Source organism: Gymnoscopelus braueri (assembly GCF_963280865.1).
Source record: "Gymnoscopelus braueri genome assembly, chromosome: 4".
NCBI classification, from domain to species: domain Eukaryota; kingdom Metazoa; phylum Chordata; class Actinopteri; order Myctophiformes; family Myctophidae; genus Gymnoscopelus; species Gymnoscopelus braueri.
The window spans coordinates 12,443,317-12,466,292 of NC_137605.1; the positions used below are offsets into that span (position 1 = coordinate 12,443,317).

Consider the following 22,976-nt stretch of genomic DNA (forward strand, 5'->3'; position numbering starts at 1 on the left):
GTGACAAATTAAGCCCCCCCCCCCCAAAAAAGTGTGTGATCGTTGAGGACACTTACTTTCCGTTTGAGTCTGTGGTTTCGCCATCTTTGCCCATGATCAGATATTGTTTGCCTGTGACCAGCTTCCCTTTACACTGCAGCCTCTTGGCGAACACACGAGTGTCGCTCAGCTTCACCAGTGTGTCTCCGTCTGTAAGGCACAGTACACACACCGTCACTCACTACCCTTCACCATAGAGTTAAAAATAATAGAGAGGGCACCGGAAATCCCCGCCCATCCACTTGTATGGAGTTGCTCACCCAGCGCATACTCCCGTTGCCCTTTTCACCCCTTCTTCCGGGTTGGGAAATGTGACGGGCGGGGCCTATGTGACGCGTTTTGCGTCACCTCCGTGCGCAACCCTGTGCGCAAGCTCGTGAGTCGAGCCCATTGGTCGAAACCGTTTTCGCTCGTTCATCGTGTGTCTGGTCCCAGCCATAATAAGCTGCAGTACCTATGATTGGCCAGCGTGTCCAATGCTTTTCACTGCTCCCTCTCGGTTCTGGGGGCTTATTGCCCTTCACGCGTTGGAAACCATTAGGGCCAAAGAAAAATGCTGACCATGTAAGTTTGTGCAATGCACAAAGGTACAGTAGACACGCGTCAGCGACTCGAGTACCATTCTAGATGCTTACAGTAGCCTTACGAGTCCATTTGGTCCATTTTTTACACTCTCAGAGTTAGGATTTTACTATGTAGATTGGGGTCCCAGAGATAGAAAATTGTACGAAATGAGGTTCCATGGCATAATAGTGCATATCAAACTGGGGGTCCTTGAAATTAAAAAGTTTTAGACTGACATACAGGATGAAGGAATAAATTAACACCCTAAATTACATGATCTCTAACAATATGTCTGGTGAGTATTACTTACTTGCCCTGAGTAGCTCCAGTACTCTGGTGGTGTAGAGCTCAAAGTTGCTCTTCACAGAGACATTGAGGACCTCAACGATGAATCCTGAAATAAACATCAAGTTACACAGTATCAGCCATGAAAGGATTTTCACTTCACCAAACTCTTTAAGAGTCTGTATTTATAATGACTAGGCATGTAACGATTCACTTAAATCAAAATACGATTCGAATCACGATACTAGGTTCACGATACGATTTTTCACAACAGAAATTTATTTTCCAGACAAATTACTGAAAAATATATTTTTTTTCTTATTTCTGTTACACCTATACAGTATATATATATATATATAATATATAAATATATATTTTTTACAATACTGCGTTTTTTCTTATCTCTTTTCAATACAGTAGCAAATGACTGTAAACTATTTTTTTTATCAATTCTCTTACAAGGATCCTGTATTTTTTTACGCGGCCTCTGCTGTTTGCATTGCAATACATTTTGTATTAAATAGATTTAAATTGTCATCAGTTTGAATCAATTTTAATCGATTTACGATAAATTGTTATTAATAATGACATCATTTCTTATGGATCAGTTGGGGCTTTTGGGGGGAGAGGGGCTTTTATTTTGGACCCTTCCTTGCTGTACTTACCATAATCTACTGAAGGGAAGTAACAAGCATGTTGCTGACGCTCAAGCTGCTTTGGTCTTGTGCTCTGTGCTCCAGATATACTCCTCTCCTTATGGCAGGGTCCTCCAGAAAAGAAAATAATGTATGAATGTATGAAAGAAAAACAACAACAAACAACCCTGTAGGTCTATATTCATGTTATTACACTAAGATCGTTTCTCAATAGCTGTGATCTGTACTCGTGTTCTCGTGAACTTGAAATGTCATCAGTCGCAGCCCAAGCACTGTCCCGATTCAAAGGTTTGCGTCTATCGCAATGCAGGCCGAAGGCCCGGATGTGAACTTTTATCTTCATCTGGGATTTATCGGGAGCTGTGGATGTGGGACGGCCAAACTTCCCAGAATGCATTTCCCATGAACAAGTGGCAATGACAAAATACTACTGTTGTCGTGTCATGTAGTTTTAAGATTTTTTTTTTAGTGATAATTATTTGTTTAAACTTCAAATCTGCAGTCGATTTATCAGCCTACTTGAAAAGCTCTTGATTGACAAGCTACCCAACCAATAGCATTCAATTCCGGTTGCATTAGCTATGACGCGTATGACGCGATATATTTGAAATTCCTGAACAATCGGCTTCATTTACGGTCTGTAGAAACCAATGGTGTTGTTTTGTCCATAATTTTTTTTGTCTATGGTTTTGGCAGAGACACACACACACACGCACGCGCGCGCACGCACGCACACACTCACACACGCGATCACGTGACCTATAGCAGTGGTTCTCAAACTCCGGGTGGTCCCCTCATGATTTTGGTCGGTCCCCAGATAATTAGCTTAATGTCCAACATTCTTTTCTCTCTCAACACTACCCAAACCAACATACAGTATGAGTGTATACAGCCCTGCTAAAAAAACCCTGCAAAAACCAGCTTATGATGGTTTCTGGTTTTAGCTGGTATTAGCTGGTATTAGCTGTATTAGCTGGTATTAGCTGGTATTAGCTGTATTAGCTGGTATTAGCTGGTCTTAGGCTGGTTTAGATGGTATACCAAGCTGGACAGGCTGGTGTACCAGCATGGGCTTGCTGGTTTAGCTTCACTGTGCCCAGAGATACCCTAATGGGTAGATACCCCAGTGGGTACATTTCTAAAGTTACAATTTAAGGACCTTTTTAATACCTCTAAAATAAATAAATAAATCAAGATAAGACCGTTACTGCGTCATACATTGGCCGAATTGTCAAAGAGGCAAAAATTGGGGGCTTGTAGATCAGCTATCTTCACAATATTTATCTGTAGAACCGAGTCAAACTAAATAAGTTTAAACTAAATGAGTAATGCCTCAACTCCTACATTCCAAAGTGCTTGTCAGGGTGGGGGGTCCCCGGTTCACATTTATTTCGGGGGGTCGCGGCCTGAAAAGGTTGAGAACCACTGACCTACAGGAACAAGCCTGTCTCAAACTAGAAAGATGTGTTCTCTGGTCTCCTGAACTTATAGAACGTTCGCCCCCAAGTTAACGTGACGAGTTCATTCTATCCCGAGGACGCAAGTCGGTTCTTTGCGTCGTTCCCAAGCCCCCAGAGCCACAGCAGAACAGTGAAGCAGGCGTCGCCTGGTGGTCAAATCTGAGATTGCACTAAAAACGCTACAGTGCATGCTTCTACCGTTTGAAACCCTAGTGTGCCGTGTTGATTTCACTAAATCTATGACGAAAAATGTTCGTCGACTACCTTTTTTCAGTGACGAAAACTAAATAAAAACTAAGCTACGAAGACTAAATATATTTGACAATTTCATCAACAAATAAAAACTAGACTAAAATGTTAGGGACTAGTGGAGAAGAGATCCAGTAGAACTAAAAGACAAGTCCTTTTATGTTTGGTTGCACTCGGGTGTTGTGCTCATCTACAAGCTCACAACGCGTCATGCTGCGACATGTTGTGAGCTTGTAGATCTGCTATCTTCAGCATGCAACCAAGTGTAAAATCAGCCATTACAACCCATTTGGGCACCCACATTTGGTGCCCAAATGCGGAAGTATAGAGTGTTCTTCCGGGTGCTTCAAACGCCAGTGGGCAACTTTCCTTGAAATGAATAGCTGGGGGGGGGGGGGGCAGTCCGTCCTCTAGATATAGCTCTATGGTCGTTCCTGGTATTGAGAAAGGGCTTGTGTGTGTGTGAAGGTATGCATGTCTGTGAGGATAGAGGTTGGAATAAAAAGGCCTACTTTCTGCACATTGGCACACATCCCCTGAACAAAGTTTAGAGACCATCTTGCTTCTGTGGGGGGCAGAGTAGAACACAGTGCACTTTCTGTCTGTGGAGGAAAGGAAAACACAGAGACGCAGTGTATTCCCTGGTAAATTAAACACAGATGACCCAGTCCCTTTTTAAAGGTGATTTCACAGAGCCAGAACATACAGTACATCGTTGCTGTCAGGTGGAAACCTTGTATGTCCAAGACCATTACTTTTCAGGGAAAAAAAAAGAAAAGAAAAAAAGAATAACCTGTGTTCCAGTCAATCCAATGAAGTTATATTTAAGATAAAATGATCTTAAAAGGTAGAGTAAGTGATATTTTTTGGTTAAAACAAAAAGTGTTTACAGCATTATATTCTGATTGTAATCATTGCTATAGAGTGTTTGTTCAGTAACAGGAGTCTCCCTGTCTCTCCAGCTCTTTAATGAACAGAAAATATTTTACATTTTCAGTAGAGAGTTATCAGCTTGTTCCAGTTCCAATTTTAATTCCTCCCTGCTTTGTGTCATCACTTCCAATTTCCCTTGTTTATCCTGTATCCTGACTGACTTCTCTCATGATTGGATACAATTTGTATCCTGACCTGAAAATGCATTTTCTGTTTAAAAGAGCTGGAGAGACAGGGAGACTCCTGTTACTGAACAAACACTCTATAGCAACGATTACTCTCAGAATATAGAGATATTTTAAACTTATTTTAACAAAACAAAATCACTTACCCTAGTTTAAGTACAGTACTTGAGTAAATATACTTGGTTACTTTGCACCACTGCTTACCTGGCTCATAATAGTCATAGACTGAGGCTGGGGCAGGCTGTAGAAGGCCAACAGGAACACGCTGTACTGCCCCAAATGTGATGCATTCTGTGGGGTTCATGAGCTAGCATGGAAGAAGTACAAAAAAAAACATTTCACATTTTGTTGTTGTCGGGCAGAAACCTCCTATCTCCATTATTTTTTACGTAAATTAACACCCCACTTGAAAGCGCTGCGTTTTGAGCTTGCGGAAAGATTGCTGTTTTTGAATTTGAAGCCTGAAAAGTAACAGTTTTGGATATATGAGGTTTCTACCCGACAGAGACGATTTACTATTTAAAGTAAATTTTCAATGACAGTGGGCAGTTTCAATCTTTATTTCAACAGAGAGGAATAGAAGCTGTACTTGTAGGTATAAAAGCGGATTCCCTTCTGAAATACTGTTGCAAAAATGGATTTCCCAACATAGTAAAAAAAAATAAGAAAGAAATGTAAACTAGAAAAAGTGCTCCTCGGAGCACAAGTCTCCGCCAGGTCAGGTAAGTTATTATGGCCTCCTGGTGGCGCTATCATAGGCCAATGTGAAAAGGGTTCCATTTCTTCTTAGGCTTTTCACAGCTATCGGACACTGCATTCATGATTTTGTTCCAAAAATGTGGTTTGCTAAATCAGACCTGCTGGTAGCGCTATAACAGGCCAATGTGAAAAGGGGGGTATTTCTTCCTCTGCCTAGTGGGAATGTGCGTACAATTTCCCGGAAATCGCACACTGCTTTCATGATTTGAGGAATTTTGGTCAAAACTGACCTATCCTGCAAACTTTGTAAGCCAATGTTAGGCAAGTAGGATGGAATATGAAATATCAGACACATCCATCTTGATCACATGACTATAGAGATACTGTGTACCGATTTGCGTGTTTTTTTGACATAATCTGAAGGAGTAAGAGGAAAACATTAAGTTGTACAAAAGTCAGCCTCCTGGTGGCGCTCTAAAAGGCAGATGTGAAAAATGCAGGGCAAAGGTTTTTCCTTGGCCTCTAGGGAGTGTGCTTGCAAAGTTTCACGCAGATCAGTGCAGTTATAGGTAAAAACGTGAATCGGCCTGTTACAGAGCATGTGAGCGGAGCGGAGCGAGGAGTGGAGCGACGCGATTTTGACGTGAGCTCGGAGCTGGCTTATAAAAAAGGTTGGAGCGCTACTCAGAGCGAGGACCGCCGCTCCAACCCGCCCCGGCGGGGGCCGCACACCGAATGTTTGAGCATGCCCGGACACACAGACATCCAGCAGTGCACAGCGCACCGAGATTTCATTAGAATTTCTACTTTTTTTTTACTGTTGATTGACCCGGTTTGAGCGGAGCATGGAGCGAGAGGTGTGCAAATCAACGTGAGCGACGGGGAGCGGAGCGCGGGGGGAGTCAACGTGAGCGAATAGCGAGCGTGAAACCAGCCCCCTGGAGCGCCGTGCAGCATTTCCACCCGCTCATGTGCTCTGGCCTGTTATAGCGCCACCATGAGGCTGATGTGAACGTTTTCAAGTGGCATTTCTTCCTGGGCCAAGTGTGCGTTCATCATTTGAGGCATTTTGTTCAAAACGAACCAATCCTGAAAACTTTGGAAGCCAATCAAGGTGGAATATGTAAAATCGGACAGATCCATGTTGATCACATACTATAGAAATACTTTGCACCGATTTGCGTGTTGTTTGGACCAAATCTGTAGGAGTAATATCCAAAAATGTGTTTTGCAGAAGTCGTCCTCATGGTGGCGCTATGACAGGCTGATCTGAAAAATGTGGGGCAGAGGTTCTGCTGTGGCATCCAGGGAGTGTGTGTGCGCAGTTTCACAGCGACCGGGCCAACGGTGGCGGAGATTAGCTGCTCGCAGACAGAAGGACGGACGGACGGACGGACACACACACGGACGGACGGACAGGGGGAAAAACATCCTCTCTCGCCATGCCTTTCGGCCTGGTGGAGACAATTACAATTGGCACAATAGCGTTCATATATTTTGAAACGTTTAAAGTCTTGTATATATATATGTTTTAAATGTCTCTCTTACCTCGTTGAAGTAGAGCACCACTCTTCCCTGGTTGACTTCATAATGTGAAATGTATTGTTCTGGCATGTCTTTCAGCTGTGGAAACACAGACAAGAAGAGTTCAGAATGGGGAGTGCAATCATTCCCGTTTCGTTTTTAAAAGCTGCAATTTTAGTATTGGTCGAGGAGAACCCTAATTGTAATGATGATGATGATGATGGAGAGGAGGATGGTACATGACTCACCTTTTCCAGGTCTGTGGTTTGGGCCTCAAAGCCACTTAGCAGTCTGATGTCTGCGATGGCCATTCCTGTGAGGTTTCTACTGAGACTGTAACTGGACAGACAGACAGACAGACAGACAGACAGACAGACAGACAGACAGACAGACAGACGGACAGACAGGAAGCTGAGAGTGAGTTACGTCACTCATACAGGGCAGTAAAGACAGACAGAAAATAAAACGTGGAGGTACTTCTGTCTGTATAGCCTACTGAAGAAATCTGTTGCTGATCAGTCCAGTGGTTTGAACCATTAGCATATAGACGGCTTAGACAGCTAAACTCCTGCAGAGCCACCACAAACATGTGCAATTATGATATAAATAGCCGCATAGATTAAATATCTGTCAGACAGACAGACAGACAGACAGGTTGGTGTGTGGGAGTATGAAGGCGCGTGCGCTCAGGGATGCTCCGATGAGGCTCTGTACTTAACCCCTATATGGTTGACCGGAGTTGCCTCAGGGCTCTATACTAGTGTCTTGTAGGGCATTAACGAATAGTGATTTATGATATTCAAATTATTCGACCCAAAAGTATTCGAATAGTCGATTATTCGGTTTGATTAGAAAAAAAAATTAAAATTTAAAAATTTAAAAAAAGTTTTTGTTTTTTTTTTCAATGGCATTGATGACTCGACTCAAGGAATGCGAGTTGACGTCACACCAGAGCTCACAGCTGCGTGTCTGCTCTTTTTGCTCTTTTTTTTTTTTTTTTTTTTTTCGAATAGTGGTTTGATAGTCGAATAGTCGGTTTGATATTCGAATATTCGAATATTCGACTATTCTGTGAATGCCCTAGTACTGTCTTGTATGTTTTATGTTATTGTGGGGAAAGCTTTCGCTGAAAATAGCCGATCGTCACGTTGCGTCGCGTTGTGAGCTTGTTGATCTGCTATTTTCAGCGAAAGCTTTCCCCACAATATGGATGCTAGGGTTTAAGTTTTTAACTGACCTGATGCAGACTTCATAGTCCACAGCACTGAGTGTTTAACTGACCTGATGCAGACTTCATAGTCCACAGCATTGAGTGTTTAACTTACCTGATGCAGACTTCATAGTCCACAGCACTGAGTGTTTAACTGACCTGATACAGACTTCATATAGTCCACAGCACTGAGTGTTTAACTGACCTGATGCAGACTTCATAGTCCAAAGCATTGAGTGTTTAACTTACCTGATGCAGACTTCATATAGTCCACAGCACTGAGTGTTTAACTGACCTGATGCAGACTTCATAGTCCACAGCATTGAGTGTTTAACTGACCTGATACAGACTTCATAGTCCACAGCACTGAGTGTTTAACTGACCTGATACAGACTTCATAGTCCACAGCACTGAGTGTTTAACTGACCTGATGCAGACTTCATAGTCCACAGCACTGAGTGTTTAACTGACCTGATGCAGACTTCATAGTCCACAGCACTGAGTGTTTAACTGACCTGATACAGACTTCATAGTCCACAGCATTGAGTGTTTAACTGACCTGATGCAGACTTCATAGTCCACAGCACTGAGTGTTTAACTGACCTGATACAGACTTCATAGTCCACAGCATTGAGTGTTTAACTGACCTGATACAGACTTCATAGTCCACAGCATTGAGTGTTTAACTGACCTGATGCAGACTTCATAGTCCACAGCATTGAGTGAGCTGAGGCTGTGCTCTGTGTCTCTCCTGCGTCTGGTCCGAGCATCAAACCACTCGATGGCTGATGGTTGGACAGGCTCCTCTCTCACAGCACCACCGTCACTCTGATAGTCTTCATCATCATACTCATCGTAATTTTCCTCGATCTTAGCTGGTGAGAATGAAGCAGTCAGAGCAGGGTTCATCAATATGTCCGTACACGGACAATTGTGTCGACAAATGTGTCGTTGTCCTTGGCAAATTTTAGATTTTGTTTTTACATAACATTATAATGTTCTTATTTTGATCATAAGTCCCAATTTCTGAATGTCAGTCTCCAGTTTTTCTTCTGAATATAAATAAAGGGAACTTTATTATGACCAACAGATTCCATTTGTACTTTCTCAGAGTTACAGACTTGTAATGGTCCATTTGGACCACCTTCAAGGAACGCTGAAGGTCCCTCAACCCACTTTTAGGACCACAGCACTAGTATACATTTAGGGCTAGCTCTGTTTCTGGTAATATTTGTATGTCCATGGCAAAAATTTAATTTTGACAAAAATGTTCACCACAAGCCGGCATGGCCATGAACCCTACAGTAAGTCAGAGGTATTGTAATGATTCTCTCTCCAGAGTGCATCATTTTCAGATTTGTTTAATTTTTGATTGTGTTCTACAAATGTATTATTGTATTGCAATCATTAAAATGATGATGTAGGGCTTTATTGAAACCGAATGGCAATGGCACCATCAGTGTCAACAAAATTGGGCAAAGAATAGCAGATGGAACTGCAGCTAATTTGCTTAATTTGCCTCACTCTGATAAAAAAAAAAAATAGCATAAAATTGTTTAAAAACAATAAAGTCAAATAAATGCCCTAAAGCTCACCAGTATACAGCACTTTGCCCTCCACCTTGACTTGGATTGAAAGGAGTTCACACTTGTCCTTAGGTGCCATTAAATGGTAGACCTTTACAACCTGCCAGAAAGACAGCTTAGTAATTGTGCTATGCCAGGAATTTTCAATAACTTCTGCATCTACAACAACAGGGACGATAAATAATAACTGAAAAGTGATGGATTCGAATGAAGACCTGCATACACTCTAATCTCCATGATACATGACGGAGATCTACAGACATACAGTAAATCAACACTCACTCACCCTTATCTTGGTTTCCCCCACTCCTGTTAGCTGCATAGTTATCTTGTTCCCCATTAATTTCTAATAATAACAAAATACAAGAGAAAAAGAGTGAATGCAAATCCAGGGGTAGACAAAGAATTTTCAAAACACAAAAATGGCAGCAGTGTAGGTGAACAGGATGGGACAGGACCTTCAGTTCGGTTTCCACCTTCTCGTTGTTATTTCTCAGTGCCAGGTTGACAACGGTACTCTTTCCCTGGACAGAGAACTGTATGTCCATGTTGGTGGGTTCTAGGGGGGTGGTTCTGGACAGATCATACTCTGAGAGGGCCTCCAAGGCTATGAGGGTATCCTGAACACAGTATGTATGCAGTGTTAACACACACATATCCCTTTGCACTAAGACTGTGAATGATCCAAGCACCACTGAAGAAGAGTACACCCAGAAACCACGTGATCACAACAAAAATAATCTAGGCACCTTTCATAAAGGATTTATAAAAGTCGAATTTTCTCGTCTTTCTGTTGTTTTTCTGCTGTTTTTCAAAAAACAAGTCACATTCAAACGGCCATAGCTCTAGAATGGAGAATCGCGACCGGACAATTTATTTTTCCCTCCACTACGACACCCCAGTGCGTGTAATGAGCCGATCTCCGCGACGACGGAGGTCACAGAGAATATTCCATGATTTTTCAAAGGTACAGTAAAATCACTCTTTTTGCTGGCAAGGGGACCGGAGACGGATGAATTAATTAATTAATTCCTGGCAGTAATTCCTGTGTAAGTCAAAATTAATTCTCACATTCAAAGGTCATTTTAGACAAATCTGAATCAAGTCTCAAGTCAAATTTCAAGAAAAAACAAGTCATGCATCACAATTTGTGCATGTTGCGTTGCATCCATCTCATTCTCAAGTCTACAGCTCTGCCCTTTACTTGAAGTTCCCCATAATCGAATATCCATGACATATCATTTGTTTTAATTGTTTTACAGAAAGGCAGAACTGTGCATAAAGCAGTAGGCTACAGTACTAACACTGAGTGTGTGTTACTGATACACAGACATTTGCATTGTTCTTTGAATAAGCTGTGCCTCTGTGGATTTACCGGATCAAATCTGAACACATTTCTGTAAAGTTCCAAATAAGTCAAGTCCCACTGTAGAGGAGTCCAAGTCTTATCGCAACACCTGATTTCAGAGTTCAGTCTAAGTTTTAAATGTGTACGTGATATTCTTTGGTAAAAACTTTGGTAAACGTTAGTTTAAAGTTCTATATTCTGATAGTAATCATTGCTAAAAGTGTTTGTTCAGTTCCAGGGGTCTCCTGATCTCTCCAGGTCTTTAATAAACAGATGACACATTTTCAGGTGGGTTGCCAATTTCAGCCAATCAGGGGAGAGTACCCATTTATCAGCTTCAATCTGATAGTGTTCCAGTTCCAATATTGTCTGCTCATTTCTTTGTGCTGTGTCATTACTTTCAATTGCACTTGTTTATCCTGTATCCTGTATGAGTTCTCTCTCCTGATTGGATAAAATTGGTATCCTGACTTGAAAATGCATTTTCTGTTTACTAAAGCGCTGGAGTAGAGACAGGGAGGCCCCTGTTCATGAACAAACACTCTGCAGCAATGATTTCTAAGACTATTTAACACTATTTTAACCAAAACAAAATAAAACATGCACGTTTACAGCTCACTAGCTCTGCCGCTTTCATTCAGTCTGACATTCAAATGACCTGTGTTGATTTGAAGCCTCCCCCGTAGTTCTCCTGTGAAGTTAGCCAGCAGGCGGCGCTCTTTGCCCACGCTGTGTCTTGGCGTGCCACTGCTGTGAGGAGGGCGTAGGCCGTGGTCTCTACGGACACGGCCTCCGCCGACGGCGTGCGGGCCCATGTGGTTCTTAACACCTCCTCCTTCAGCGCTTCAGCACTGGCTGTCCATGACCTACAACCATCTTTATCTGGTGAGTCAATGAAACAAAGGGGAAAATACTAGGGTGACCATACAGTATTTTCAAAAGCACAAACTTAAATCTCATTTCAAAATAGTGTTTGGCTATTTTAGCTACTTTTGACAATTTCTTTGAGATTTTTTGTGGACAATTATTTGAACGCTTAGTTAGCACACCTAGTTACAGCACCCTTCAACGGAACAGAACATAATAGACATAATATCTATGTAAGCACTCAAAACAAGTAGGCCTATTTTTATTTTAACTGTGATGAAAAAAACAGGACAATTTCGTAGTGAATGAAAACCCAGCTTGAAACCGGGACGTGTGGTCACCATAGTAAAAACGAATGTCACATTAAAGCAAGACCGAGTTCTATTTAAAATAAAATAAAATATTATAAAACATTTTCTGGAATTTTCAATATTCTGGATTTACTTCCTTCGCCCACTGGCAAGCATGCACAAAAAAATGTCGTGTTGATTGGCCCATAGGAAGGACACACACACACCCACGCACACACCCACACACACACACACACACACACACACACACACACCCTCTTTATAGACGGTTTGTCCGAGTGGCCCCATTTTGTCCGAGTGGCCCCATCGGAGCCACGCTTTAAAAAGTACTTAAACAAGACTTAAAAGTGATCTGGGTATGTTTGCTCCAGGTGGAACGTGCCTGGTTCCGTAGCCAATGCCTGGAGTTTCTTCCAGGCGATGGCAGCATCCTGGCTGTCGGGCAAGCAGATAGAGATGCAGTAGGCTGTCATGGCAACAGCATAGGGCCTCTGCAGTCCATCCATGTTTCTCAGGAGGTACGACGTCGATAGAGAGATGCTATTCTCCTAGTGAAAAACAGGCAAGTTTTACAGCATACTTTTAGCCACAATTCAGGACTTATTGCTTTAATGAATAAAACATACACGTACAGTATTTTAAACAATATAGCTAGCTAGTACATCTGCGGTTGAAGGTGGTCTCCCTTCTCTTCCATTGAGACAATTTGACCCTGGTGTCGGGTAGGACACCTACTGTATTGGTTGACAGTGTCAATAAAGTTATTTGCACAGGATTGGACACTAGATGCGAATCCATCTTTATTGTATTTGGACATGTTGCAGTTACCTCTCTCCGTCAGGAGAGGGAGACAATGGATATAAAATGTAGTGATGGCTTATTTTTTTTTTGCAGATTTCATATCATTTATTATATTGAAACACAAGAAAACAAAACTAACAAAAGCATCATTGCTGTCGGCATCATGTTCAGAGAGATGTTTCAGCTCACCACTTGTCTTCTCTCTTCCGCCGATGAATTGTATGAATGTATGAATTCCAGGGACCGTTTCAGTGCAATAGTTATGAAAGCAGTCATGGATGCTTCTTGCTCTTTGCCTCCCATGCCTCCCTACAGCAAAAACGGAGAGATTAGGTCATACTTCACCTCCTCCATTACTCACATGCATGTTTCTTGATCACACCACACAAAAACGTCTGCATTAACCCGGTAAATCATATATGTGTGATTTTATATTTTAGCTACTGTATATATCGTCTCTGGCGGAACCTATATGTCCGAAACTGTTCCTTTTCAGCATTCAAATTTAAAAATAGCAAAAGTAGCAGATCCACAAGCTCGAAGCGTGGCGCGAAGCAGTTTTTGATGCTTTAGTGTGCGACTGTAGCATGATCAAGTAGGGCATTAATTTACGAAAAATAATATAAGATATATAGTATATGAGAAAACTGTTCGGATTTATAAGTTATTTGTAGAATCAGCCTCGGGTCTAAATGGGTTAAAAGTGCTCAAAGCACTCACACTAGGCAAATACAGTGTCAAAGTTGCATCCACGTTTTATTTTGAAAAGGAGTGTTACCTGCATCTCTCTGTGTAAGACGGGATGTGGGTCGTTGAAGGAGCCGTCTTCACTCTGCACAGAGACCAGGTATCTGGCAGAGAGAGTGATCTCCTCTGGAGATACAAACCAAGTCCTCCTCCCCTGAGCTTCCCTCACTGTCTGGCGCGCTGCCACCATGGAAAGAACTTTAACAACAAGGCCTGTAAGCCTGAGGATGGAGGCAAAGGCAACGAAGAGAGGAATCAGAGAAACAAATGAGGGGGGAAAGAGAGAAAGGAAATGGGGAGATTAGGTTTAGGTTGTGTAGAGTAGGGAATAACAATAATATTGTTCTATATGAGGCCAGTGGTTCTCAAACATTTTCATGTCAAGGACCCCCAAATTGATATGTATTAGGTTGTGGACCCTCATCAAAACATTTTTTTCCCAAGAATTTGTTAAAAAAGTTTTAAAAAAATAGTCTACAAGCTTGTAGATCTGCTATTTTTTAACAGCCGAAGTATAGTGGTTAAACTGATTGTGATGCAATATTACATAATTTTGCTGGGGACCCCCTTGGAACCCCCTCAAGGACCCCTGGGGGTCCAGGGACCCCACCTTGAGAACCACTGAACTACTTTGAGCAACTTTACTTACCAATAACTTGACGACCTGTGAAGCCATGCTCCATAAGATCCATCTCCTTTTTTGAAAGTTAAAATTCTTATATAGCCTAAAGAGGAAGAGAATTTTAATTGTCATTGTCTGATTTCCCCACACTTTAAAACAATCACATTAAACGTGTCTCCCCAAACTCTTTCTCCAAACACAAATCATCCTCACCTTGCTCTGCAGTGTGAAAGGCCTTGTCTCTGGTGCCAGCAGGCAGCTGATGCCAAAGCTGACCAACATCAAGGTAGCGGAGGGCTATGGCCGTAGGGGCCAACATTTTCATAGTCTGTTCTGCACAACCAAAAGGCAGACTGAGCAGACCAGAAACCCCCTCAGGAGAGAGGAGGGTCCGGGCAGTAGTCTCACCAAAGCCATCGCCTGTCCCTGATTAGATGAGAACGTGGAACAGAAGCACACAGTTATAGTGATAATATCAACCTCCTCACCCATAACCACTGTATACTCCGTTGTATGTCAAGTATGATCTACTACAAGCTCAACAAACTGTGAGCTTGTAGATCTGCTATTTTCACCGAATGTTGGCCTATTTTTGACGAATGTTCACCTATTATCTCTGAAAGTTTGCCTATTATGACGTGCCCAGAATATGGACACTGGGGTTCATGGGGTGAAATCACACAAAGTATGGCAACCTGTGTTTTGGTAGATGGAGAGTAAGGAGAATCTACAGAGTTAAGGTCGTTTCAAACGGGGAGCGGTTGACGTGCCATAATTCATTTTTAATGAGAGGCGGGCGATTATTTGGGACGCGCAGAGAAGTTGAAGGGCGGTGAGGCAAGCGGGCGCGGGTCCCGTGAAATTCTCGCGCTCGTTCCGTGCACAGGCCCGCGGGCGGCAAGAGCTGAATTATAGTCCGCTTTTTTCCCTCGCTATACAGTATGTGCAGGAGGACAAATCAACAATGATCGCTGGCGCGATCCCCGCTGATCCGAGTGAGAACGCCCGTGTCAACCGCTCCCCGTCTGAAACGACCTTTAAACTGCACGCACACACACGCACGCACTGGGTACAGCCACACATGTCCGTAAAGCGTCCGTCAAGTTGCCGTACGGACGCCGGAAGTCCCATCCACTCCCATGTTAAGTTTAAAACCGGAAGTACCGTTCCGTTTTTTTTTTTAACATGGGAGTGGATGGGACTTCCGGCGTCCGTACGGCAACTTGACGGACGCTTTACGGACATGTGTGGCTGTACCGACTGACTGACTGACACACACACGCACACACCTTCCATCTTGATGAAGATGTTGGAGGAGGAGTCAGGGACAGTGTCACCTGGCAGACGTCCATCTATGGTGACAGTGTGGGTAGACCTGCTCTTCCCTGTGCAGACGATGGAATAAAAGAGATTATTGGCAGTTGATTGAAAAGCACCGTTGAATTGCTGGGAGAGAACAATGACAATATTAAAGCATGACTGAAAGATGAGTTAATTCATGGCACTCACACCTTTACACACACACCTTTGCACTCAAAGGACCACAATGGAAAGCTCTCGAGCTTTATGTGTTTTATCCTTTTGACAGATATGTACAAATAAATGTTCATGTACTGTAAATGCACGTTGTGACAATCAATAAACTGAAAAACAAATAAAAACATCTCACCCTCCAGTTTTACCACAACAGCTCCAGCTTCCTCTCTCTCCACTATTCCCTCTGTCTAAAACATAAGAGAAAAGTGTTGAATTCTTCTTTCGAGTTATCGTTGTGTGTTGTACTTGAATGGTTATTAAAGTGTCTCCATGCAGGTTCCTAGCCTGTGGTTAGGACTTCAAAGACTTTGAAGTTTATCACATAAGAATAGATTATCCACACACCATTCTTGCTGCACCTAAAGTGAATTTTATTAGTCGGCCTGTGTGGTCTTCATCAGGAACCTAATGAAGACCCACATGCAACTAGTTAAGTTATCATTACCTTGTATAGTCATACTGTAGTGTACATTACCAGCCCATTTCCCTCTGTTCTCTGCCAGATTGTCTTTCATCTACCCTGTGTGTTCATCAGCCTTATTCACAGGGTCTGTTTTTCTTTTTTAAGACATTTTTGGGGCTTTTCTAAAACATAAATAAATACATTTTATTTGTTTTGCACTTTTCATTCACAGGGAAATTCCAGAGTGCGTATAGTACACAGTGGAGATTGACAGTCAAACAGGGAGAGAGAGACGGGGAGAGACACGCAGCGGTCATCAGGATCGGCATTCGAACCCGCGACACGCTGCCAGGCATGCATTAGAGCCTGTATGTGGTATGCGCCTGGACCACTAGGCCAGCGGGCGCCCACAGGGTCTGTTTTTCCATGATTTACTTTATTTATTTATGTTTTATCTTGTTTTATTTCTACCTGCTTATTGGATTGTGCCTTCTCCCTATCTGGGTTTGTTTGCTGTGGTCGGACTGATTGTTTGTATGGACTTTGCTGTGTACTCTGGTGTGGATGTGTGCCTTTTCCCTGTTTGGATTTGTTCACCTGTATTCAGACTGCTTACATGTGTGTACATGTTTTTTTCCACTGTGTCCTGAGCCTTTCTGCCTACCCGAGTCTCTGATGTGCTGTGTCATTCATTACCATGTAATTTAAGCATCAGTACAATGGTTTAATTTGTTCACCCGAGTACTTTGGCGCTTCGAGTGGTTAAATCAATTGACCAAAATCAAAATCCTTTTATTTTTTTTGTGCCTGCACTCCCCTTCCGCTACACCCCTGGATTTTTAACATAGCTATGAATAGAGGGACGTTCAAGCTACTTACTGTAACCTTCAACATCTTTTCAATGGCGTCTATGCCCCACTCATGTGTTATACCGTAGAGGCGTATTTTGACGGGTATCTCCCCCGTTTCCATTGGAACAGCAGAGAAAGAGACCAGCTGGGAGGACTGAGGCTGCACTGTGATGTTAACAAAACTTGTAGAGGTGGCCGAGCCTGGAGAGCAGAGACCTGGGGTTTGAGCCATGTGCACCGCTATCTGCAAAGAAAAGCAAGTACAGTATTTAGAGCAGTTGTCAATTTACAGTTTAATCATTTAGCAGACACCAGAGCGACTTATAATAAGCAAGGTGAACACATACATCAAGTGTTACGGGTCCATTTGGTTCCATTTGCACACTCTGAGTATTATACACATCAAACTGGGGGGTGGTTAAAATTGAAAGGTAAGAGGGGCACTGTGTTCTACATTGTACTACTTTGGCATTAAGTATACTGTACCTGCACTTGATCCTTCTCATGATAGTTGTAGATGACCGGCTCGATGGCAATCTGCTCGTATCGTCTCACTGAATAAGGCAGTCTCAGAGACACGAATACCTCCTTAAAAACTTTGAACTCGTAGGGCTCGGCTACACAAAATCCTGAAGAGATGCGGGGTAAAGCATGAAGTGAATTGCAGTGAATCGTTTTATTCACAGATCCAACTGACGATGAAACAAAGGGGAACCCATCTTACCGTGAGTTGCAGACAGACTGACAGCTTGCATCTCCCATGTGGTGATGGAGTCGGGCAAGATCAAAGAGTGACTAAAAAGAATATAGTTATTTTGCGTGTGATGATAGTGATTCTGGTATGAATTGTGAATAACTTGATATTCCAGGCCTTTACGGCACCACCTAAAACTCTTTTACAAAGCAATGCTACTGTGCGTGCAACAGTAGAATAAGCTTGAATTCCAAGGTCACTCATATTGCAACACCCAACTGTATTTATCTGTCTATTTTTCGTTCATGTTTTGTAACTTAAAAGTGTCCAGATCCTACCTTTTTTCACCCCTTACATCTAATACTGTGAATTCAAAGCTTGGAGGGAAATGTCGCCGAATTTCTTGACTGGTTTGGTCGAAGAATTCTTCAACGTCCGACTCACTTGCAGCTATAGGGACGAAAATATATTGTTCCGTGATTAAACTCTCTTTAATGATGTTGAGCTCTAGAATTCTAATGGCCTGTGATATGACAAATCATTCTCACTTCGTGCAAAATCTCTCTGAGCGGCCTCTTGCCTTCTCCTCTCTCTCAGCTTTTGTCCTTGGCGGCAGCATTCAAGGAAGGCCTCAGTGCAGCCGTCTGCGCGTGTGTTGAGCCGAGAAACCCTCTGTGCTCTTTCTTCACACGTTCGCTTCATAGGAATGCTTGCAAGACCACTGGAACAGCACTTTTGTAACGTCTCATCATTGTAGTTTGACTCTGTGGTGAACACATGAGAGAAACATGTACGTGGTGATTCATTTTGTTTTGTTTGGGGTTTTTATACGGTTATAGGGTTCAAATCGATTATATTTTTAGCATTCCGAGTTATGTGAAGGTCTTGTGGAGCAACCCCAAATATTGCAACAGTAAGCAGAAGGGTCTAAGGATATTTTTGGACCTCAGAAAAGACATTGAAACTTGACTGCCAAAAAACATGCAATTTTTGTCGCAGCGCAAATATCAGAATCAGTTTTTCAGAACCAGTTTTTATTGTCACTTCTATACTACACACTCAGCATACATGGGAGCGAAATAGCGTTCTCTATGGATCATGGTGTTTGTCACATTAAAAACACACGTATTTAAAATGATCAGGAGAAGCCGCTGCAACCATCTCTCCATGTGAGAGTGGAGCTGATGCTTACTATAGTATTCACATACACTTGCTTACACCAGTCACACATGGAGTTAATAACATGGTACACCTTTATACAACTGGGAATTGAACTGCTGTCAGTTCCTGTATTTGAGCCCATGTGGTACGCGCCCTAACCACTCGGCTATCGGGTCACCCCGGCCATGGTATAATCTAACTTAATCTGACAATATTGTTACTCACCTCTTATTATCAACATCTTGTTTGTTGATTTCTCTCTTTCAGTTTTCCCATTATGAACCACAGTGGAACCTTGGTTTACAAAGATGCCATATATTAATAATAGTGCATTACTTACTTAAGTTTTGAAATGCTTTTCGTAGGTCCAAAGAGCGACTTTTCCGTGTAGGATGTGATTCACAGCCAAACCCTGGGAAAGACATAATATGGTTATGATTTGCCTGGGCCTACTTGGTTCACATCAGAGGAATAACAGCATGGTCTCTATGTCCAATCGTTATCGGATATTAGATAATATTATATTAAATAAACAATACCAATGTGAAACATAATGCAGCAAATGAATACCCATACCATTTCTCCTTAGTGACAGCTGTGACTCAGATGGAGAGAGAAAGGCGAGGCCTGCATCGTTCAATGTTGAAACTAGGCCAGATCCTCCGCTATATGAGCAGCCCAGGTCATAGGACATCATAGAGGAAAACACCTGGACACACACACACACACACACACACACACACACACACACACACACACACACACACACACACACACACACACACACACACACACACACACACACACACACACACACACACACAGTCAGTGTAGTTCCTAGATCAATTCCTACAATATTTTTTGTAATCATTATTTCAGTTGGACAGCCCTGTCCAACTGAAATAATGATTACAAAAAATATTGTAGGAATTGTATTTGGAAAAAGGGATATTTACACAAACATGGGTGCACAACCCAAAAATGAGTCCCGACCCATTGTTTGGGAAACACTGCCTACAGGAGCCTAGTGTCAACCAGGAAAGGGGGTGACTAATTAGTGAAATCACCACGAATCACCTGCTGTTTGGTTGGAATAACAACCTGCATACACTGAGCCTTTCATGATTAGGCATTAAGTGAACTTGGAGGTGAACTTGACACCATAGCTTACCTGTTTGGCGGTGAGCTTGTTGTTGGCTTTGAGAGCGTAGATGGCCTTGTCCACGGTCAGCAAGGCTACTTTGGCCCTCTGGCCTTCTAAGTCAATCTTAAATGCTGCCCTTTTCCCAGGCTTAAAATCATGTTGACTTGAGGTGACCTGGTATTTGAGTGCAAGCGGTGAATTAAAATCAAAATATAAAGGAAAATATACATTTGACATCATCATAAATTTGTGCACACTTATGTCCGTGTGCACACATACTTGAATATTGCAACACTGTCGTACACAACAAAGTATAAAATAGGACATGGTATTAGGCCGATCACAGCCCCATTGACTTCCACAGTAAAATTAAAGATAAGTATTTCAAAAAGTATACAATTTGGGGGAGTTCCCCACATTTCTCCTCCTCACCTTGAGCTTGCCCTCACATTCATCCTTGACATCCATCCACACAGAGTCAGCAACGACGTCACCGTTGGAGTGGTAGTAGTAGCCAATCACACGGAAGGATGGGATCATATCGGCTGTGATCAGCAACAGGTGTTTTGATAACGCTCCAGAAGTCAGGGAGCCATGTTTAACGAGCGCCCCTCGGCTAATGACCTGCAACACCCGCACATGTTTAATTAGTTCCCTTATACAGTACCTTCCCTTCTAAAGAACAATAACATTTCACAAAACTATGAAAACTCTATATTTTGGAGAAAATATCTAGCATAAAATATAATAATACAAATGTTTTACTTTGAAGAAAATATATGGCATAAAATATAACAATCCCAAATGTTTTATTCAATTTGTAATTTCATAAACATAATATGCAAGTCTATGACTTATTATATATATTTATATGTTGTTGTTTTTCAGTAGGCTATTTTCTGTTTATGAAAGAGCTGGAGAAACGGGGAGACCCCCTGTTACTGAACAAACACATTAAGCATTTAACAATAAACGTTTTGTTTTAACCCAAAAATATCCCTACCTATTAATAAGTCTTACCATGTAGTATAGAGTCCCATCCTGTGGCTGCCCATTAATAACTTGGTACGCGACACTGAGCTGTTCCCCCACAGAGTGAGGGTTGTTGCTGATGCTCATGTACAAGTAACTGTTACTTTGTGAAGGGGCTCGTTCAATTACTTTCCTCTCCTGCTGACCATCTACTGTGACCTATAGGAGAAACAGTGGGAACATGTAAAAATCAAAACAAAGGAAGTGAGGGAATCAAAAAGGCAATCAAAACTGCCAGCAAAAATGTAATCATAGATTTTGAAAGGATTGTATGAGTTGACTGCACTGACTTCAACATTAACAGCATTGTTGTTAGAAGTGGGTCTGGCGAGATTAAAGGTGGAAAACACTGCCCCCCGCTGGTCTGTTTCTGCTTGATGAGGCACCTCTACAGATGATACATTAATATGCACTGTCACTCCATCTGCTGGGGAACCATTTGGTTGACGTACCACCACCTATATTACAATATTACCATATTGACACACACACACACACACACACACACACACACACAGAGAAACATTTCCTTTAGGTGATTAGAAGTCTTATAACCAACCAGCCCATCTTTCTTTTATTGTTTTGCTTTCCTACCACCACATCTAGCGGGACCCCAGGAATGAAGTGGGAGCGGGTTCGAGACCAATCAATGGTGTAACGTTGTGAGACGATGGGGAAGGAAATGTCTGCTTCTTGTAGTTCACCACCTGTGTAAATAACGCAGAGTCATGGACGTTATGAATATGCTCAATGTGGTGCTGTGAGAACAACTGCACAAATTAAATCAAATGGACCCTTATGGGGCCTTTGGTTCCATGTGTACACTCACAGTTACATTAGAACTCAGGATTTGACAGTGTGGATTTAGATAAGGAATGATGTGAGTCCCCACCAAGAGGGGCTCGGACTCCAGGTTGGAATCTACTGCTATCAAAAAGCACCAAAATGCTGTGCGGTGCTGTGCGGTGCTAGTGCGGTGCTAGTGCGGTGCTTGTGTTGTGTTGTGTTGTGCAGTATTGTGCAGTGCTGTGCGATGCGGTGCTAGTGCGGTGCGGTGGTATAGTGCGGTGCGGTGCTAGTGCGGTGCTAGTGCTAGTGCTAGTGCTAGTGCTAGTGCTAGTGCTGTGTCCTGCATGCAGGGCCTTACTGTAGATATCAGTCACAGACACGGCCATGTAAAGCTGTGCTCCGCTCTGCTCCAGGTCAGACAGTTGCTGTTTCACTTGATTCTGTAGATGCTCGTTCAGTTTAGCAGTCGATAGATTGCATCTGGCTTCACCCTGCTGGATCTGTAGAAAGTGTGTTTTAAAATGAAGTAGATTGAGGAGTCACTTGAACACAAAGTGCGCAGTCTACGCAAGCTGGCAAGATTCCAAGACTAAGAGCCTCTAGAGACAGTTCCCTCTAATGATCTACCTTGTCTATAGTATTGACATGACATTTGAGAGTTTGATTATTGTGGTTTATCAGCTCAGTGGCCTTGTGGTTAGAGGGTCCGCCCTGAGCACAGGAGGTCGGTCGGCCGGGTCATACCAAAGCCTATAAAATGCCTCCCATAAAGGGTTGGATTGGGGGTCCTGTAACATAGTAGCGTCATGTCCAGGGGATCAAGCTGCCTCACACTACAGCAGCAGGAGATAGGCTCCTGCCCTGTGGGCCGCTAGGCAAGGCTTACTTACTTACTTTTGCTGTGGTTTACGGGACAAAAAAAAGAGGCATGTTTCTAATACGTGTGGATGTATACAGTAACTTGATTCAGATTTGTATTTGTTTAAGTTAAAAGTTAAACTAACAGGAAGTTTCAGTTTGTAGATATTTATTGGTGTTTAGTTTAGTTGTCCTCACCGAGCCAGTCATCTCCAGTCCCCTGATGAAGACAGGCTTTACTTTTGGTCCTTCATCAGAGCCTGGTATTATCACTCCAACACGGCTATGGTAGGCTCCTTTCACCTTCTTACCAAACGAGTACCTGGAGGTTAACATGTTATTAAACACTGTCAACACTGACATGAAGTAAACATGGTTATTAAACACTGTGAACACTGACATGAGAATAAAACTACTCTGGT

The 22,976-nt window shown here is 42.5% G+C and overlaps 1 protein-coding gene across 1 annotated transcript in view; it reads right to left on the reverse strand.

Moving 5' to 3' along the window:
* c4b (complement C4B (Chido/Rodgers blood group)) overlaps window positions 1-22,976 on the reverse strand; it is a 29,364-nt gene that overhangs the window by 678 nt on the left and 5,710 nt on the right. Inside the window, exons 8-40 of the mRNA XM_080427052.1 lie at window positions 22,753-22,876; window positions 22,055-22,196; window positions 21,502-21,614; window positions 21,198-21,365; window positions 20,896-21,066; window positions 20,308-20,499; window positions 19,903-20,049; window positions 19,308-19,440; window positions 19,072-19,143; window positions 18,119-18,334; window positions 17,909-18,020; window positions 17,601-17,671; window positions 17,363-17,505; window positions 16,905-17,120; window positions 15,756-15,810; window positions 15,376-15,471; window positions 14,300-14,512; window positions 14,114-14,189; window positions 13,496-13,685; window positions 12,907-13,026; window positions 12,299-12,464; window positions 11,397-11,620; window positions 9,849-10,010; window positions 9,677-9,736; window positions 9,400-9,490; window positions 8,496-8,679; window positions 6,843-6,933; window positions 6,619-6,693; window positions 4,576-4,678; window positions 3,766-3,855; window positions 1,554-1,655; window positions 914-997; window positions 57-189 (exon numbers count right to left, since the gene is read on the reverse strand). Of these exons, the coding sequence (XP_080283178.1) occupies window positions 57-189; window positions 914-997; window positions 1,554-1,655; window positions 3,766-3,855; window positions 4,576-4,678; window positions 6,619-6,693; window positions 6,843-6,933; window positions 8,496-8,679; window positions 9,400-9,490; window positions 9,677-9,736; window positions 9,849-10,010; window positions 11,397-11,620; window positions 12,299-12,464; window positions 12,907-13,026; window positions 13,496-13,685; window positions 14,114-14,189; window positions 14,300-14,512; window positions 15,376-15,471; window positions 15,756-15,810; window positions 16,905-17,120; window positions 17,363-17,505; window positions 17,601-17,671; window positions 17,909-18,020; window positions 18,119-18,334; window positions 19,072-19,143; window positions 19,308-19,440; window positions 19,903-20,049; window positions 20,308-20,499; window positions 20,896-21,066; window positions 21,198-21,365; window positions 21,502-21,614; window positions 22,055-22,196; window positions 22,753-22,876 (4,335 nt within the window). The remainder of the gene's footprint in view (window positions 1-56; window positions 190-913; window positions 998-1,553; window positions 1,656-3,765; window positions 3,856-4,575; window positions 4,679-6,618; window positions 6,694-6,842; window positions 6,934-8,495; window positions 8,680-9,399; window positions 9,491-9,676; window positions 9,737-9,848; window positions 10,011-11,396; window positions 11,621-12,298; window positions 12,465-12,906; window positions 13,027-13,495; window positions 13,686-14,113; window positions 14,190-14,299; window positions 14,513-15,375; window positions 15,472-15,755; window positions 15,811-16,904; window positions 17,121-17,362; window positions 17,506-17,600; window positions 17,672-17,908; window positions 18,021-18,118; window positions 18,335-19,071; window positions 19,144-19,307; window positions 19,441-19,902; window positions 20,050-20,307; window positions 20,500-20,895; window positions 21,067-21,197; window positions 21,366-21,501; window positions 21,615-22,054; window positions 22,197-22,752; window positions 22,877-22,976) is intronic.